This window comes from Ascaphus truei, chromosome 4, assembly GCF_040206685.1.
Source record: "Ascaphus truei isolate aAscTru1 chromosome 4, aAscTru1.hap1, whole genome shotgun sequence".
In the NCBI taxonomy this organism is placed as follows: domain Eukaryota; kingdom Metazoa; phylum Chordata; class Amphibia; order Anura; family Ascaphidae; genus Ascaphus; species Ascaphus truei.
Genome location: NC_134486.1, coordinates 70,098,669 through 70,117,882, shown reverse-complemented (window position 1 = coordinate 70,117,882; position 19,214 = coordinate 70,098,669). Strand labels below are relative to the sequence as shown.

General features: G+C 36.7%; 1 protein-coding gene across 1 annotated transcript in view; it reads left to right on the top strand.

Moving 5' to 3' along the window:
- TMX4 (thioredoxin related transmembrane protein 4) overlaps nucleotides 1-18,347 on the top strand; it is a gene marked incomplete at its 5' end in the record, with an annotated part of 53,955 nt that extends 35,608 nt beyond the window's left edge. The window contains 3 exons of the mRNA XM_075594931.1: nucleotides 4,542-4,643; nucleotides 10,241-10,304; nucleotides 15,276-18,347. Of these exons, the coding sequence (XP_075451046.1) occupies nucleotides 4,542-4,643; nucleotides 10,241-10,304; nucleotides 15,276-15,526 (417 nt within the window). The remainder of the gene's footprint in view (nucleotides 1-4,541; nucleotides 4,644-10,240; nucleotides 10,305-15,275) is intronic.
- Nucleotides 18,348-19,214: the final 867 nt, after the last annotated feature.

Here is a 19,214-nt window from a genome sequence, read left to right as displayed (position 1 = left end):
ACGCGATGTGATTCTTTGGTCCCCAAGCACAGCGTTATAAGGGGGTTGAGCTGTACTTCATAAATTGATCACTTAGTCTTCCGAAGCAAAGCTGTCAATCATTCTGCTTTCCAAAGTCGCTTCCCACAATGCATTGCATAGTGCTATGCAACACATTATGGGATGCGACTTCGGGAAGCAGACTGGTGATTGACATTCTGTAGCAGCTGCAGCGTTTTATTTACACATGTCGCCACAATTGTCTACTCCTCCTGGGATGACGGGTGGGCAAGTGTTTTTATTCGAGCCCTTCCTTTTGCTCAATCTTGTGGAAAGCATTTTATGTATTCTGCTGCTATTTATGACTTTCGTCATGGCGCTGTAAGAGTTCAAAGATTGCTTTTTCTTAAAACGTGTGTTAAGATCTTCTGTTTCTTCATAAATAAATACAATAATTGTTTTTCATGTTATTAATGAAATGCATATTATCTTATAAATTAGTTGAGACCAATAAACGAAAGCTCAATATTTATGAGCCAATTGGGACGCATATTTAGTGAATGCTTAATCTGCATGCTAAATTTCATTACAATAATGTACTTGTACTGTTTTAAATAAGCTGATCTTTTAACCAAGCCTTTGCTTTGCCATTATTGTACTGTATACAGTGGTGTGAAAAAGAAAGTACTCCCTCTTTGAATTCTATGGTTTTACATATCAGGACATAATAACAATCAACTGTTTCTTAGCAGGTCTTAAAATTAGGTAAATACAACCTCAGATGAACAACAACACATGACATAGTACACCGTGTCATGATTTATTTAACAAAAATAAAGCCATTTATGAGATATCATTGGATGATATAACACTGGGTTTTTTTGTTTGCCTTCCTTTGGATCAATAAGTAAGTATAGATATAGGATAAAGGGGCTTATGCAGAGAGGAACGGTAAAGATAATCTCGCCAGGTTTGTGGCAAAAATGTCCGCATTTAAAGAGCTAGTGGCGAGAACTTGGCGGGCCAAGTCAAATTCGCCAGACGGGTGGCGAGAAGCGTGATTTCGCCATTGCAAAAACACGCACGATTCCAGTAGCTCCGATGCGCATGTACGCGCCAATCGGAGCTACTATATGGCGCGTTCGAGTGAAATTTTGCTCGCCAACAAAAGTTGGCTGTATTGTGGCCAGATAACGCGAGCCTCAGAATGGCGAGTTTCACGCCAAGTGAAACTCGCCTAATTAACAATTTCATGCACACCGCGCTACCGGAGTACCCTGCATAGGACAAAATTAAATGCCAATCCTGTGGCGGATTTAAGCCTTTCCTGTAAGTACCTCTCTGCATAAGCCCCAAAGTATCTGTTGTCTAAATTTAGCATAGATTGAACTTGATGGACATACGTCTTTTTTCAACCTCATCTACTATGTAACATAGTGCTAGCCGTTTTGGTTCAGTTGCAATAGTGCATATACTTATTTATTTTGCACTATTATGGGAAATATAGGTGCACTCATGGGCCTTTTTTTTTTTTTTATTGGTTTATCTGCAAATATAACAAAACTTATTTTGTTGACTTTGGGAAATAAGTGCCACCATTGTATTTTTATTTAATAGTGACCTTGTCAATCTTGTGACATGGCAAAACTTAACATTTTGCCTTATGGTATTGTAAGACCATTAGATGTCAAATCATGACACTAACCATTGTGAACATGAGCTGTCCATTATACTGTGTTTCTTCAGGACAAAATGTCATTTTTTGTTGGAAATCATTTGAACAGTATCTAGATTTTAAATTAAGCTTCTAAATCCTTTTAAAGAGGGTTTTCAATGTTGACAGCATACATCAAAACTTCTAGCCAGCGGAATTTCTGTAGGGAACTTGATTTGATTTGGTTGTAAACAGTACAAAAAAAAGAAAATACAATGTAATGTTTTCATATATCTTTGTACACTCGTTTCCTGAAGGTAATGTCATATCTTTCAAATCAATCTGATCTGTATAGGAAGAGCTATATTTGTTACATTGAAAGGGTCATCACAGTAGGCTGCTACAAAATGTATTATTTTTTTAAATATATATATATATATATATATATATATATATATATATATATATATATATATACTACAGACACCAATGTTAAGTGTAACTTTTCATTTGCTTGCTCAGTTAAATTTTTTGCTGAGCTTGAAGGCATACTAGTTCTTGCTGCGAGTGGTGGTGTAAATTTGTTCAGAGATTTTACACTATTCTCAATACATTGCACTCTTGTCACACTGCCTCAGTAATCCAGACCCCATGATACAGTAGTTCTTCTGTATGATTTGTTTGAATTGATACTTTAAATGCCTAAAATGATTCCCAGGCTCTATTTATTTGTTATATGCGTCAATGTATAAATACATAAGTAATTGTGACATACGAAACCTTACTCCTTAATAATAATTTTAAAATATTAAGTGTCTGGGAGGTCAAAATGGAGCGCTCTTCTGAGCGTAGTGCAGTCTGGGGTTACCATGGTAACCTCTGATGCTAGAGAGGAGGAAATTCAGGGTTTTTATCATAGTGTTTTTTTTTTTTTTTAAAGAACAGGACACGCTTAGGCGTCAAGATACGAACATTGAGTTGAACTAATATAGGATGATATAGGCTCCAAATAATAAGCCTTTTTTTTTTCTTTATACAAAGATCTATAGTATAATGATGGTTGTCCACTAATATCCTCCTCACGAAGTCTACATAGAGGTCATACAACCGTTGCAAACTCCTACTGCAACCAACAAAATGAATGTTAAACACAAGAAAAATCCTATCTATATCTAATATACTATTTTGATTGGACATATTACAAACCAGCTAACTCTTCAGTGGAGAATCTGACTCATAGTGGAATATTTTACTTTCTGGGACATTATAATCTTACTTGATAAATCAGTTGAAATTGTAAGTGAAAATTGTAAAAGACAGCATGTAACATACATTCACTGATTGCAGGCCACTATTAAGTAATATCTGTGGCCACTAAGCTATTTCTACCAAAATGCAATGCAGGAATTAAACCTATTTATTTATAAAAATGTTTTACCAGCAAGTAATACATTAAGAGTCACCTCTCGTTTTCAAGTATGTCCTGGGCACAGAGCTATAACAATACATGGTTACATTAAAAGAACAGGGTTATACAGTCAATTCACAGACATTTCATGGACAGATAAATTGTAAAATTGGGTACAGGGGATAAAAGGGGATGGAGAAATGGGTGCTCCAGAGATGATGGAACTTCATGCGCAAATGTCCATAATAATGAACCAGGACTAGAGGATTGAATAAGCTATGGAGTCGGTATTGAGGTGAATAGTGATGTGTGAGTGACCAATAAACCAATCTCCTGAAGGGAACAATCAATGATGCAGAAAAACACCTTGATGAAACCTCATTGGAGACACAATATGTACTGATAAAGGTACTCATCCATTAATAATCAGCACTTAAAGAATAATAAAATGAATCATACCCACGCCAACTGTCCAAGTGTCCTGGGTAGTAGATCCAAAGGGCATGCAAACTGTAGAGAATAATCCAGAAGAAAAAAAAAGAGAGCAAAAACAGTGCACTGCCAGGGAGCCAGGTGGTAAGAAAAATTAAGTTCTATTTATTCAGCACAACTCAAAAAAAATCACCCTAGGGGGTGAGACAAGTACCTCCTACGCGTTTTGGACCATAGGAGTCCTTTATCAAGGAGTATAGCGGATGTACACTGAAGGGGTTCAGATTGAATGCAGCTGTGAATTCAAAAGTAATTTGTCCTCTTTGCTCATTAACATTCCAGTGGGTGGGGTTGACATTCCACATAATACACGCAAATGTTAACCCTTCGCACGCTGGTCCTCTTTAGAGGGGAGCAGCTCTTGGGGAACCCCATCAGGCGTCTGCCTTCGGGGCGACGCAGATGGACCTCTCCATAACATTAAAAACAACAGCTTTGACACTTGCCCCTAACTCCAGTCTCAAAAATACTTCTGCCAATTTTTGGGTTATTTCAGTGTAATTTATTTTAATTTTTTCCAGAATCACAAATTTTCTATTGATAATACAAGTGATTTTGTAGTTTAGCAGCAATTGACAGATGTCTACACGCAAGGGGTCAACCATGTGCACTGATTACGATACATGGACCTGACTCCCACTCAAAAACATCAGGATCAGAAGAGGAAGTGCTTCTTTTTAATCAGATCACAGTAAGGACTCTTAGAGAGCCATAGTGTTGGTGAGCTCTGGGCACAAACATGGTATAAGGTCTGTGAGGGTTCCAGCTCTTTTGATGTTCCTTGCATATAATTCGGGCAATAGGGAATGTTGAAAACATTTTGGGAACAGCATTTTGTACAGATTTTTCTTTTTTCAAAAGCTTAAAAGCATTCAAACATATAGTTTTAAATAGTAGGGTAAGAATTGTTAGATATTTAACAAACCAAAAAAAACCCTGCTTATTTTGCTTCAGTAGAAGCAACTAGTATTGTAATACTTAAATTAATTCTGTGTTCCTATTTTTCAGCAAATTCACAACTACTTCACAGGTCCTCTTGGAATTCCTGCTTGGGGTTCTTACATCATCTTTACTGTAGCCACCTTGCTGATTGGCCTTGTCCTTGGTTTGGTAAGAAATTAATTGATTTCTTGTTACCGAAAATGCAAGAATAAAAAAAATGACATACTAAAAATATGATGTATTTTGATAGCAATTTAGAAATTAGTTTGTGAACGTCTTGCAAATAGAAATCTAAAGTATAACTATTTCAGATTAGGCCTTTCATACATTTGTTTGTTTGTGTGTGTGTGTTCTGGAGTGGTAAAGGTTACCTAGTGGTTTAGATATTTCTTCGAACGTAAGTAAGATAGATCTAAATGGTCTTGAAGGAGTCATGTCGGACAAATAACAAAGAAGTTACCTTTAAGACACTTGCATGATGTCTTGTATAAATCAATTTGTGGTATCTACATAGACTCCCTTTACTAGTCTGCTGCTGTCGTCCTGTCCACCAACCGCCTCACAAACATATCACAAAAGAACAGCTGTACGTAGGGGGATTTACAGAATCATCTGTGTAAAGATATACATAGCCATAACATTTTGGGATGAGTAACCAATCCTTTGTCAGTTGAAATAACATAATCGGATAAATCAGCCCTTTTTTTTTTTTTTACACCTACTATGACCCCTGTATGCACTTGAACCCGGAAGTGAACTCTGGATTCAAATGTGACTGAACATCATACCATGATTAGCATATTCTGACGCCTGCTCCAAACTAGCTTAAATCGTTCCACACTAATTAAGTCATACAAATACATAGCTATTAAATTAGGGGCAACTATTAAAAGAATACAAAAATCTAAATACATAACTTGAGATTTAAACACACAGTAGGATGACAAGCAGTTATATCAAATGTATTTTTATCACATATTGTCCTCTAGTATTAGCATATCAAATCAATACTCATAATACGTACGTGTAAATCTTAATGTGAAGCCCAAAGGATGTCTAGATCTTAATGACATAAACATGTAATGAAAATCTTAACTGCTCTTTCTGTTTGACCAACTGTACATAATGTAACACAGCCCACATGGGCATTTAAGCAAATATATTACACATTTTGTATCACAGGTAGAAAAATGTGTACTTGGAACTTTAAAGCCTCATGTGGGGTGTGTAACTTTATCTCCCTTCATGATCCCATTGCAATTACCACAGTGGAGACAAGTCTGCTCCAAACCAGTTTAAATCGTTCCACACTACATTGACCTACAAAGTCATACACATACATCAAATACATAACTATAAAATCCACTATGGTAATTGCAATGGGATCGTGAAGGGAGAAAAGGTTACACACCCCACAAGAGGCTTTACAATTCCATTTAGACTCTTTGCTACCTGTGACACAAAATGTGTAATATATTTGCTTAAATGCCCATGTGGGTTGTGTTATGTAGGTCAAACAAAGAGCTGTTAAACGCATATTTGAACATGAGTAGTATTAGAAACTACAATCCAGAGAAGGAAAACGAGAGACACACCAGTAGGTAATCATTTTTATTCTCCAAGACACAATGTACGGTAGCACAACTACAATGGATGTTCCTTTAACAAATTTTGTTACCTGAAAGGGGTGGGAATGGAGCAAATATTCTCCTCCAGAGAGAACTTTATTGGATAGTACAACTACAGTACTGCACATGATAACCGTTTGAATCGAAACCAGCCTTTTCTTACATATCCAATAGGGTTTATATTGGCAAATTCCATGTCTTTTGAAACAAAATAATGTATGAATTAGACAAACAATGAGTAATTAAGAGTCAGGGTATGTGCAAAAGTAAGTGAAACCCTTGTTTTTATCAGCTAAATTAAAGGGGATAATTACAATCCGGTATCTAAATAATTAGGTAAATCTTCAGGGCTGAGTTTTGGAGGCCCAGATGATCAGAAACTTTGTGAGTTTGGTCTTCACCATATAGGTGTGTGGAAACACGTCATGCCACGATAAAAATAAATCTCTGAGGACCTCAGAACACAGTTAGTGATGCTCATCAGTCTAAAAAGTATTACAAACCCATTTCTATGGATTTGGGGCTCCACCAAGACAGATAGTCAGAAATGGAGAAAGTTCAAGACCACAGTCCCTCCTCTTCCTCTTCTTTTTTTTTTTTTAAGTGAAGTTAATTTAAAAGGGATTTCATTTCTTAATACTGTACATTGAAGAGATTGTTTATACATGATGAAACGTAAATACTACTGCTTAAATTCCTGTTAGATTGTCATATTAAGATCTATACATCTTTTGGACTTCCCGTTAAGTTTTACACATACGTATTATGAGTATTGTGGTGATATGCTAATACTAGAGGACAATATGTGATAAAGATACATTAGATAGAACTGCTTGTCATCCCACTGTGTGTTTAAGTCTAAAGTCGTGTATTTATATTTTTGTATTGTCTTTTAATAGTTGCCCCAGATTTTATAGTTGCATATTTGATTTATTTGTCTGATTTATGTAGTGTGAAACGATTTGAGCTAGTTAATAGCGGGCGTCAGAATATGCTAATCATGCTAGAACGTTCAGCCCCATTTGAATCTGGAGTTCACTTCTGGTTTCAAGCGTGTACAGAGGTCATATATGCTGGTTTCACTGATATTGTTTTTTTTCAGCTGAAAACCCCGAAACGTTGTGGCAACCTATGTCTTTACACGGATGATTCAATAAAAGTGCAGTAAATCACACCTGACGTGTTGAATCCCCTGTGTACAGCTGTTCTTATCTGATAAGCGTAATTTAAGAGTGCATTGAAAATAAATCAGAACACCATTGAGTATACTGAAAATATAATTTTATAATGGTGTAACAAAGGGGACCTCAACCAGCAAATTTCCAGTAATGGCAGAATAGGGAAACCTACAGTAAGTACCAAAATTGTAATAGCCGGAACTGATTTATTATTATTTTTTTTAAATAAAGTGAACTTAAAATGTTGTTTTACTTTTATCTCATAAAAAGAAAAAATAATCATTAGTGTGTCCTCCTAGGCAATTATGTAATGTAGTTGTGTGTGTGTGTGTGTGTGTGTATACAGTATATACACAAAAGATACAGACACACACAGACACACACAGACACACACAGACACACACAGACACACACACACACACACACACACACACACAGACACACACACACACAGACACACACACACACACACAGACACACACAGACACACACAGACACACACACACACACACAGACACACACACACAGACACACACACACACACACACAGACACACACACACACAGACACACACACACACACACACACACACACACACACACAGACACACACAGACACACAGACACACACACACACACACACACACACAGACACACACACACACACACACACACACACACACACACACACACACACACACACTGATTTACTACATATGTATCCCAAAATATTGAATTTACAGCATTGCTTATATAATTAGATGTTCCTTCAGTCTGAAAAGTAACCTTATATCAGAATAATATTTTACATTTTGTCAATCACATACAGTAAACCTCTCCATTTATGAAGACATCTCTCACTCTTAGATTAAACTATTATCTTACAGTAATTAAAAAATAATGTAAACTTATTTTGTTAAAAAAAAAAATTGTTGCAACCAGATGGAAGGAGAGATGGCTATATTTAATGTATTCTTATCTGAATGGTAGCCTTGAATATAACACATTTACATGTTTTATTTTTCAACCTTCATCTGAAGATATTCAGACATGTAGTAAAGATTGCCTGAAGAGAGAAGATACGATTTTAGCTTTCATGGGTGACTGAAGTTTGTAGCGTCTTTAAAAAAAAACTTTAAAGAATTAGCACTTCAACTTGTACTAAAAGCTTATTAACTCAATAACTTTGTTCTAAACCCATAAGTACAGCCCTGAAATCTGATAACAGTTAACAAATTGATTGGATGTTTTCTTCCTGTATTGGAAAAATCCCATTCTTGGCAGTTTACAGGATTCTGCAAGATTCATGCTAGAGAGAATTTACTGTATATGATCAGACAATAAAAACATTTAAAAAATGGCAAAAGTATTCTTAATGTGTATGCTGTTATCTTTTCAATATTTACGTTTTGGATACTCTGACTATATACTGTAGATAAAATTGACGCAGGAATATATTTATAAATCATAATCAATAAACATGTACATCACTATATAAAATAGGACAGCCAAATGACCATTCTGAATAATTTTCTAAACATAATTCTCTAAAGAGCTGCTAATAACTTAACTGACCTTGACCCTGCTCTCGCCCTACATAGGAAGTCGTTTGTTGTAGAACGGGAAATTCTATTGTAAAAGGAATACAGAGGCTCATTCAGTAAATTATGGTTTTCCAGATGCTAATGCCATTGAAGTTAAATGTGCCTTCTATGACATTTTAGATCTATAAAATACCGAAAGCACACTCGGCAATATTCTAATAACTTTATTAATTTCCATCAAGATAAAGAGATATGAGAATCAGTTGCGGGTGAATTTAAATGAGGCAGATATTTATTACTACAAATGTACTTGGATGTGCAGTTTTATTGGGGGGTACTTAAAATCCGAAACCAGAATTTATGAATTCCTGCTCTTATGGTCTTCAGTTATGTGTTTTGTTTGTTTTTGTTATCTAAAGGCTTTTTTTTCTTCAGAACAAAATAACATTTGTAATAATAAATAGGTGAGTGATATAAAAATTTGCCCCCAAGACGGGAAATGTTGACTGAAATATTTGTTTATATTCTTAAAAATAGTGGTGGTATCCTTAAATGATTAGGCACTGTAGTTTGGGAATAACATTCCTGACTGAATTTATGAAACGGTTGCCACCAAGTTTAAGTTTATAGACACATATACATTCCACATTTGTCTTGGAAGTAATTTTGAAACGCCCTAGAAATTTTTTTACTCTCACAAACATGGGGGTAAATGTAACTGATGAGGACATTACCCTCTATCAGTGAACACATGGTTGCTTTTTGCCACCTCCACATCAAATGCTTATAATATTAACATTTTGAGTTTACAAAATAAAATAAAAGTCATCATACAAAATTTGAAGTTGGCCCTGCGAGCCTGCCCCCATCTTAATATTTTTGGTTACTTGGGTAATATTTTGTGATTTATCGTTATGTTTAAGATGTGGTGTCTGTATTTCACATGTATCGATGTGGTGTCTGTATTTCACATGCAAATAATCCTTTAGAATATAAAGTAACCAACATGTCATAAATTATACTTCTTATCTATAGTAGAACAGTTCTGTTTACCTTGTGTACAGTTGTAGCCAGCATTAGTTGCAACAAATATGTTGCATAATACATATATCGAACACTGGTTTTCCAAGCAAGTTTTTGCAATGTACTGGGGAAATCCATGGCAGAAAGCAACAAGTGGTGGGTCAGATTGCTCAATAGTTCTGAGACTGGAATTCTTTATTTTTTGGAAAATCATTTTTAAATGTGCTGCCTTGTGGCAAATAGAAAAGTAGATTTGTAAGACATTCACGTAAAAAAGAAAAAATTCAAGCACCTTTACAGTTATCAAATATGTTTCTCGTCCTATTTTCTTTGAGATAACCATAACTAAATTAAACATATTTGGATCAATTCTAACTTCGGTTTCCCACACAGATACTGGTTTTATTAGCAGATTGCTTTTGCCCATCTAAAGCAAGGCACGAAGTGGTAAGAGCTGGTAAGTACCTTTTAATAAAGTACATATGAATAATTAGAGTAATGTTTGTGTCTCTCAAATGAATGGTTGTTGGCAGGGTTATTAACACAACCAATCTTAGGTGAAAGGATTACAGCACTATTGTCCGTGGAGAAAAGTCAGATTGTGAAAAAACCCATGGAAAAAATAGACTGTTTTTGTCGAAAACCCCATACACAGCCCTATTTGGCGACAGAAATACTAGTCTGTTTGCATATTTTTTTGTGAAGAGAACTATATTATGGACTGATAGCATGGTATGCATTATTTTTATTTATTTTTTTAATTTTCTTGGGTTATTTTTTTTCATTCCAGATCAGTTTTTCCTATACATTAATGCAGTGTTGCGCAAACTGGGGGTGCGCCATGGCAACGCAGCGTCAAAAGATGCCATGGGGTCACGTGACATTGCCATGGCAACGTGACGTCATGTGACCCAGCGGCGTCATTTGACACTGAAGACAAGGCGGGGGCGCAAGCAGGGAATGTGTGCATGCAGGCGGGCACAACGGGGAAAGTTTGTGCACCTCTGCGTTAATGTATGATTAATGAAAAGGTATTCCGTTTAATTATACTTTTTTTTTATATATATATATATAAATGTTTCCTTCAGAGTCGCTTTTTGTTAATGGAGTGGCCCATATCTGTGACTAGTTTATCTGCTGCCAACGGTTATTAGTAATCCACTGCCAGCTGGAGGAAAACAGTGTTCCTTATGTTCTTAGATAATGAAAAACAATCCAAGTTAGATTGTGTGTTCTTTATACACGTTGTATTTGAGGTAAAATAATGATCTGGTTATTTTGCTTCTCTGAGGTTACCAGATGTTAAATTAAACCTCAAAGAACTCTTCCAACATCTCAGAAGTTTTTATATGCACATTACCATAGAGGTGATTCAGTTTGTGGAAGAAAACCCATATGCACACTAGCTTGGGTAAATGTTGCTGAGATGGCAGGGTCCATTAAAAATGGTAGCTTATCAGTGATTCTTCTTGAACATACAGTATTGATGACTGTTGAGAGATGAGGCAAGGAGACAACGACAAACAGAAAAAAGGGAGCAATTAAATGAAAGGCTGATCAGTGAACAGTACTTGAAATGAAACTAGCTACTGTTTTGTATTTATTGCTAAAAATTTTTTATTTTAAATGAACATTCCAAGGCACTAATACTTTCTGCTCGATTAAAAAACAAAAAAATTACTCTATATTTGATCTGGAGCTGGACCACAATACTGTGAGCTCTGTGGACCCCCAATTTCTGAAAAATTAAACATTTTGTTTAAGTTTAAGAACAAAAAAATAAAGTTGCACAATAGAAAGCCCCCAATATAATTTCCCCATGATCTTGTGGGGTTTCATTAATGTGTGTAGGCCAAATTGTTATATTAAAGATACATTTCTCTGCAACCAGAGGGTCTCTGGAGCTTGGTTACCATGTTGAACCGCTGATTGCATAAACGTAAATAAAAAATGGATCCTGTAGGGGGGAGGAGGTTGCTGCTGGTCTTACCATCCTAGTGTAAAGGTACTGTATAGTTTGGTAGATCCCAAAATATACAAACATTTCTTACTAATTTACTTTCTGTAACCTAATCACCAAAAATGCTTTTTGAGAATATAAACCCCCAAATATTTTTGGGATTTGCTTTGTTATTTGCAGGTCTGTGGATTATATGCAGATTCTCTCTCAGATTCTTATGGGGCGATTCACTAAGCAGTGATACCTGCTTTTAAATGTGATAAACGCCCTTTAAGTGCGATAATGCCTGCTGCGCGATTCACAAAGCAGTGATAATAGTGCAGTATCGCACTTAAAAGGCTTTTTGTCACCCCCAAAAAATCTGTGATAAAAAATCGTCAGATCAGGCAAGCCTGCCGTTTTTTGTCAGTCTGCGCGATTCACAAAGCAGTGATAAGTGAATCGCGCTGTAAAAACTCACCATTTCTTTTCACCAGCTAAAGGCTGGCGCTAAAGAGATAAAGACATGAAAAAAAGCTTTGTTATTGTTTTTCCATGCACAGAATTAATCCAAGAGGCCGGCGGGTGTCCGGGGATCCCCTCTGGCCTTCGGTACCAATCCTGTGCCCAAAAAAACACAACAGCCAATACTTTGAAATAAATACACCCCCCTCTCCCATAACAGAGAGTACTGGGCAAAATTACTATTATCCAGATGGATAATAATGCATTTGCCCTTTTAAAATAAACCATTAACAAGCAGAAATAAAGTAAATAAAACTTGCACTCACCCCTGCCAGGCTGCCACGATGAAGGCCGTCCTCATCACCGTCCATGTCCTCCCTTGCCACAAACATTGCAATCAAAAATACAGTCTAATGTCCCCTAACCCCGTAATCACCTTAGCAGTTAGTAACTGCTAGAGCAATTAAGGGGTTAACCCACGAACCCCCACTCCACACAGGCCTAATCCCCTCCCCAGGCAACTACCACCACCCTCCACCCATTCATTGGTACAGTTGGTACATCATGCCCATATACACTGGCGACACACTTTATTTGAGCTCGGCTAGTCCCACGAATTCGGGTATACCCGGGTGTATTGAGGTTTGTGACTGTTTTCTGCCCGAGTGCATTGGGTTATTTTCCAGGCAGGGATTGAAGCATTTTATTCCCGCTGGCTGCAATACTGCACAGTATATATATATACTGCATTAAAATTCATGAATTTATGCCATCTGGTAGACACGCGAAGCATTGCAGCCTATTAAATCCTAATCATTATCATTTAACAGATCAGCCGCCCGTCAGCCAGGCATGAACCCAGGCTGGGAAGGCAAACGCAACGGGGCTTGTCAGAGGTGAGGAGCGGCGCATTCCAGGTATCTGCCAGGTACATACTGGGTATTTGCTCGAATAAAGTGTGTCGGTGCAGTAATATGGGCCTGATTTACCACTATAGCAATAAATGGTGAAGTAAACAAAAACAATCACCAAATAAACAACAATAAGCAAGTAAACGCAACAACATTACCACCATTCAATTAAGCAAATACCAATTAAACATCAGAATTAACAATCAATAAATAAAAGAAAGATCAAAATAAACACCATCAGTCACAATCAAAATACCAAAAATAATCCACTATTAAAAAGGAAACACCAAAAACACCCCTGAAATAATCAATTGAAAACACCACCAAAAATGCCAGCATACAAATTCAAAATACAAAATAAATGGCATTAAAAAGAAAAAACAAAGTACCAAAATACATTTAAAATATATGAAAGCAAGCATTTGCCAAAATAACCGTTGCTTATCCATGTATGTATGTATGTATGCATGCATGCATAGCCTTAATGGGCCATACATACAGTAAATACATTTGCAATCAGTGGGCAATCCAAAAAATTGAATACGAATAAAAATACAATGAAAAAACCTGTAAAAGGAAAGCCGCTAAGGTAATGAAGCTGCTTTAATGTAATTTTTTTTAACAGTGTGCGGGAGCAGGGGATCTCCTGAGCTGAACCGCTTTGATTTCTGACTAAGGGATCCCGTGCTTCCCGAGTTACAGGCCCCGGTATGGGGCATCGGATGCCAGTTTTTCCGCCATTTTTAAAGCGTCCGCGTCGCATGACGCGGGACAGTTTAAATAATGGAGATGCCGGCACCCCATATCTGGGCCTGTAACTCAAAGCAGGGGATCCCCGAGGCTGAAATCAATGTGGTTCATCTCAGGAGACCACCCTGCTCCCGCACACTATTAATAAAAATTAAATGAAAGCAGCGTCATTACCATAGCGGCTAGCCGCTAAGGCAATGAAGGGGTTAACGCACAATAGCAGGGTTATTGGTGGCAATTGCCTCCAATAAACCTTGCAATATGTACTACCCAACCCCTATACCCCCTAACATACTGTACATCAAAGTTTTTTTTTTTTTTTTTTTAATATGCACAGGAATGAAACTAGAGGCCATGGGGGCCTGTATCTCATGAAGAAGGGGGTCCCCGAGGCTGAAACCAATGCGGTTCAGCTCAGGAGACCCCCTGCATATGTATACTATTATTAAAATGTATTTTTATACTGTACGATCGCCTGTAAGAGCCGTGCATGGAGACGCAGCATCTCCATGCAGCTCTTACAGGCTGCATTTTTTTCCATCAGGTATCGCGCTATTGAATTGATAGCACGATAGCACTGATACAAAAAGCAGGTTGCACGATAGGGAATGTTTTTGATCGCACGTACCAAAATGGGCTTCACTTCTTAGTGAATCCCGCTTTTGGCTCCGTTTTGGAACGGACGGGTCAAAATGTCATACTCGCACGCAAAAACTCACTGCTTTGTGCATAGCCCCCTTAGTCTTTGCTTCTACTGTACCTTGTAGAGTGGGTATTTTGTGTTCACTGTTATTTTACACCCTTTAAACTTTACAATGCCCTAATGTTGTACCTGGGCCCTGGCATGTCAGAGGCCCTGATGACCTACAAGGTACAATATACTGTAGGTTAATTTTCTAGGTGGTGATGAGGCCGACTGCGCTGAAGGAGTGGCCAACCCATTTGAAATAGAAGTGGAGTGCCCCCACTTCAGTTTCTGTCATCCGGGCACCAATCATGTCAAATGTTTGCTCTTGGAGCGATCACATGACCCGGATGTGCCACAGGTCCAGTAATAAGGTTAACTTTGTCTTTGCATACATAACCATACTTCTATTGTTTTAATAAGTTTATTAGCTATCTAGAAAGAGCCATGAAGTTGATTGTCAATAATGTGATTTGGCCAGTAGGACTGTAAAGCTAATTACTCTTTCCTCAGACCAAACTGCGCTACCTTTCCATGAATGTAGGATTCATACAGTATAACATTTTGGGCAAACAATCAGAAAGATCATGAACATGGTCCCATAGAAAGCATTTAGACTTCTGTACAACTGTTTTTGATAAGGTGCACAATAACTATTTGTCTTTGTTTCTACTACAGAGATGAATGAGGAGAATGTGGAAGTTTCAGATGAAGACTCAGAAATGTCTCTTGAGGAAGAAAAAGATCTTTCTGACAATGAAAGTGAAGAAAACAATGGTGCTAAGGATTCGCAGGAAGATTCCGCTGTTGAAGATTCTGAAACGGAGGGGGAGATTAAGCTCCACCATGAGCAGCAACCAAGCAAGATTGAATCTGAAAGTGCCTTGAGACAACGCAAAACTGAAGCAGCAGGGGATAATGGACCCTAGTCATCCATATATATATCTTTATGGACCAAAGATATGTTCCCCACCTTGTTGGCCTAAGTTGAAGTTAATTTTTAGCATGTCAAATCAATGTTTTTGCATGAGAAGTTAGTTTTTTTAAAGGTAACATTTCAGTACGGATAACATTTTAAAAGTAACTGTGCACTGGTTGCAGTATTCTTAGTCAAAACAATCAGAAGTTAGATTTTTTTAAGAAGCCTTTTTCTGTGAAGACAATTATGAAGTTGTAAAAGGTCACAGTAGCAGGGAATATGCATAATTTTGCTCATTAAGGAAAAGTATGATCATAAATGGTATTAGCGAAGCAAATACAATAATGTTATGAATTGAACTGGAGCATGTTAACAACATTTCGACACTTACTCTGAATTTTCACATACCGCAGGTCAATTTTCTTTGAATATGTTGCCTTTTTGTATATATTGTTTTGCGAAGTTAAAATATATAATTTAACGTCCACTTTGTGTAAAACAAAGCTTTAGGCACACAACCAATTCCCCTGTCAGTGAAACAAAATTGCTGGTTTTTATCTGTAAAAAGTTCCAATGTTTTAGGTAGATTTGTCAAGATGTTAATTTTTCTTCCCAATGTTTTTATGAATAATATATTATTGGCAGAAGTCCGATATATGCCTTTTTTTTAATGATCAGGAGCAGTTTATTTGACATTGTTATTAGTAAGAAAAAGAACAAAGTTATGTTTAGGAACTGTTCATCTTAAAAAAGAAATTATGAAGGTCATACCGGGAAATGAAAGGAATAGTTTTAAACTTTTCTAAAACTTGTAAATCAGTTTTAGAATATTTTCTCTGTCTTGATTAACCTAGTTTACAACCCCCCCTTTTTTAAATTTTAAGTAAATAAGTGTTTAAAAATACCATGGGGCAGGATCACGAAGGTCTGTTTAGAGTTAACCCGCCTGAACAGACATTTAATGTCATTGACTTGAACAGGAGTTAAGCTCATTTGGTTGTGTTAACTTGTGAAGGATCTTAATGAATACATAAATACCATTTTTCTATATGCTTTTTGATGGTTGTGATTATCTTTTTTTTTAATTATTATTTACTGAAGTCCAGCGGGTCTCTTAGCACAATCTCACATTGAGAACTCCCTGGCTCAGGAAACATTCAGCTTGGTTAAGCAACATCGTGCAAAACATAAACCTTGTATGCATCATGTCTTTTAAAAGTTAAGGACCGTGTATGGGGTACAAATAAACACTGCCCTTCGATCTCTAATTGTTTCCTTATGAGACTTTTAGCAATTTAAAAGGTTATGCCACCTTGTGGTATAAACTGAGTATTCCAATACAACTGTTCAGATGCTAAAATAAAGATGACAAATTAACTCATGAGTTCTTACATATCAGACTTAAATGTTCCACACTTGCAAGATGCATGGTAACATTGGTCACTGTTATGCTGTTTATTTATAACGCCAGATAGAAGTCCCAAATAGGGGGAAGGGTGGTGCACAGCAGCAATAATGATGGGGCTCAGCACATCAAAAATAGGTTAAAACAATTTAGTAGGCTGGGTAACATCAAGGATGTTGGCAGAGTGACTGACGTGTTTCGCACAACAAGTCGCTTTGACAAAGATGGCAAGATATATTGCTACGTGTTCTTTTACTGCATAATGTGAGAGAGTCATCCAAGTGGCCATGGTATCGGTGATAGTGAATCGCAAAGTGAGTTGCAAACTTTTAGATAGTGGTGCAAGTAGCCATTCTGACCAAGAGTTAACTGTAAAGTCCCATTGAAGATATGCAGGAAGTGCAAATACATAATGTAAGCATACAGCGTGTTGCATATTAAGTATTCAGTGACCAGTGCTCAAAAGGAAGGCCATCCTAATTTGATCATGTAATGTATTGAGGTGACTGTTGCTTTCAAACTGACCTACATTTGATTAGTGAGCTCAAGTTAACTTTATACCCTTGAAATTAGGTTACCAATAGAGATGTCAACTTGTCGCCCAAGTTTGCGGACTATACAAGATGTGCTGTAGCCAAGAAATTCAATTACAGAGAGACGGTGAAATCTGGATGTTGTATGTATATAGCTTAGCTAGAAAAACTTGCTAATTTCTCAAACTTAAAAAAAAAAAAAAATATTGGAAGTTGGTACAACTTTAGTTACTCGCTTTTTTAAAATTTTTTTATTTATTTTTACATTTATATTGTACAAGCTTAAAAGCAAATGACATTGGCAATACATGTTTTAATGTTGCAAATATGAAGCAATCCAGCATTTAAAATACAGTATAGAATTGTATAGACAGAGTTGTTTAATATTTTAAACACCCATTTTTTGTGAATTCTAACCCTTTTGCTGCCAGAGGAGCGTGCAGTGCAATGTGGAGCATGGCCGATCTGACAGTGAAGGGGTTAAAGAACAGTGTGATTATTTTACTTTGATAGTAGGAAGACTGAAGCTTCAAATGATTGGTTTAAGTCCAGAGCAGATGCCTTATGGCTCCTGTGCTATAGTATGTCTACCATAAAGTGAATATAAAATCTTCCTAAATGAACTCCTGATTAAATGTAAAGATGCACCATGCTTTAGCTAAAAGATCTCTTCCAGAGCACTTCCTGCAGAGCTACTTAATGCCTTAAATCTACCATAAGACAATTACACATAGTAAATATAGTTGTAGGTCATAAGACATATTACAGAGTTATAAGATGCAGCAATGATTATACCGTGAGTGCAATACATGGAACCCAAGCTGGGACAGTACAGTATGTGACTTACTTTGATGATGCGCTTGTATACTAAGTAAATTATTGATTCCTGGAGACTTGAAGTTTAATTGGTGTATTTCATATGAACGCTTAGTAATTTTAAATTAGTTTTAAATTCCTACGGCAAAGGTTTTTAGAGGGAAGGAAATATGGAGTGCAACATTCTACATTTGTAACCTGATCTTAATGTCCACTGTGGTTGTTTAAACACCATGGATGTTGTACAATAAAACTCTTGTACACGAACTCTACCTGGTTTGTTTAAAATTCTGAAAGGAAATGTGAAGTGAGGGATTAAAGTTCTTCAGATCATGTTTTCGCTTTGCAGGCAGAAAATATATTCAAATCAAACTATTTTTCTTATAAAATTAAAGCAAGCAGGATAAGTGAGTGGTTTCAGAGGTTATTATTACTGTTTAATATGGGCCTCATCTGGCATATATTACTACAAACCAGAAACTGGCATGGGAAAACAGTTTCTTTCTGACCACAGCTGTGGGAATAGGAAGTTAATAGTTAAGAGAGTTAAAAAGAGTTTTAAAAGCTAAATGTACCCTCTGTTTACAGGCACAGATGGGCATACTGACATTAACCAGTGCCACAAACAATAAGTGCTTGCAAAGTACAAACTTTCTTCATTAAAAAAACATGCAATGTAACAGTGTTAAGTAGATAAGAGCTGTATTTTTTGCAATAAACAGAAAGCAAAAATATAGCTCCTTTAGGATGTGTTAAATAGTCACACCACAGGATGGGAGAAACACGGACTATGTATGACGTGTTAAATTAATGTCCTGAACTGGCTGCATTAAGGCAGTTGTACAATCCGACATTGGATTTCATTCATACATGATAATTTGGGATGATAACCACAGACTGCCTAGTAATTTTTAAATGGGGAAAATGGCGCACAGCCAAAGAGT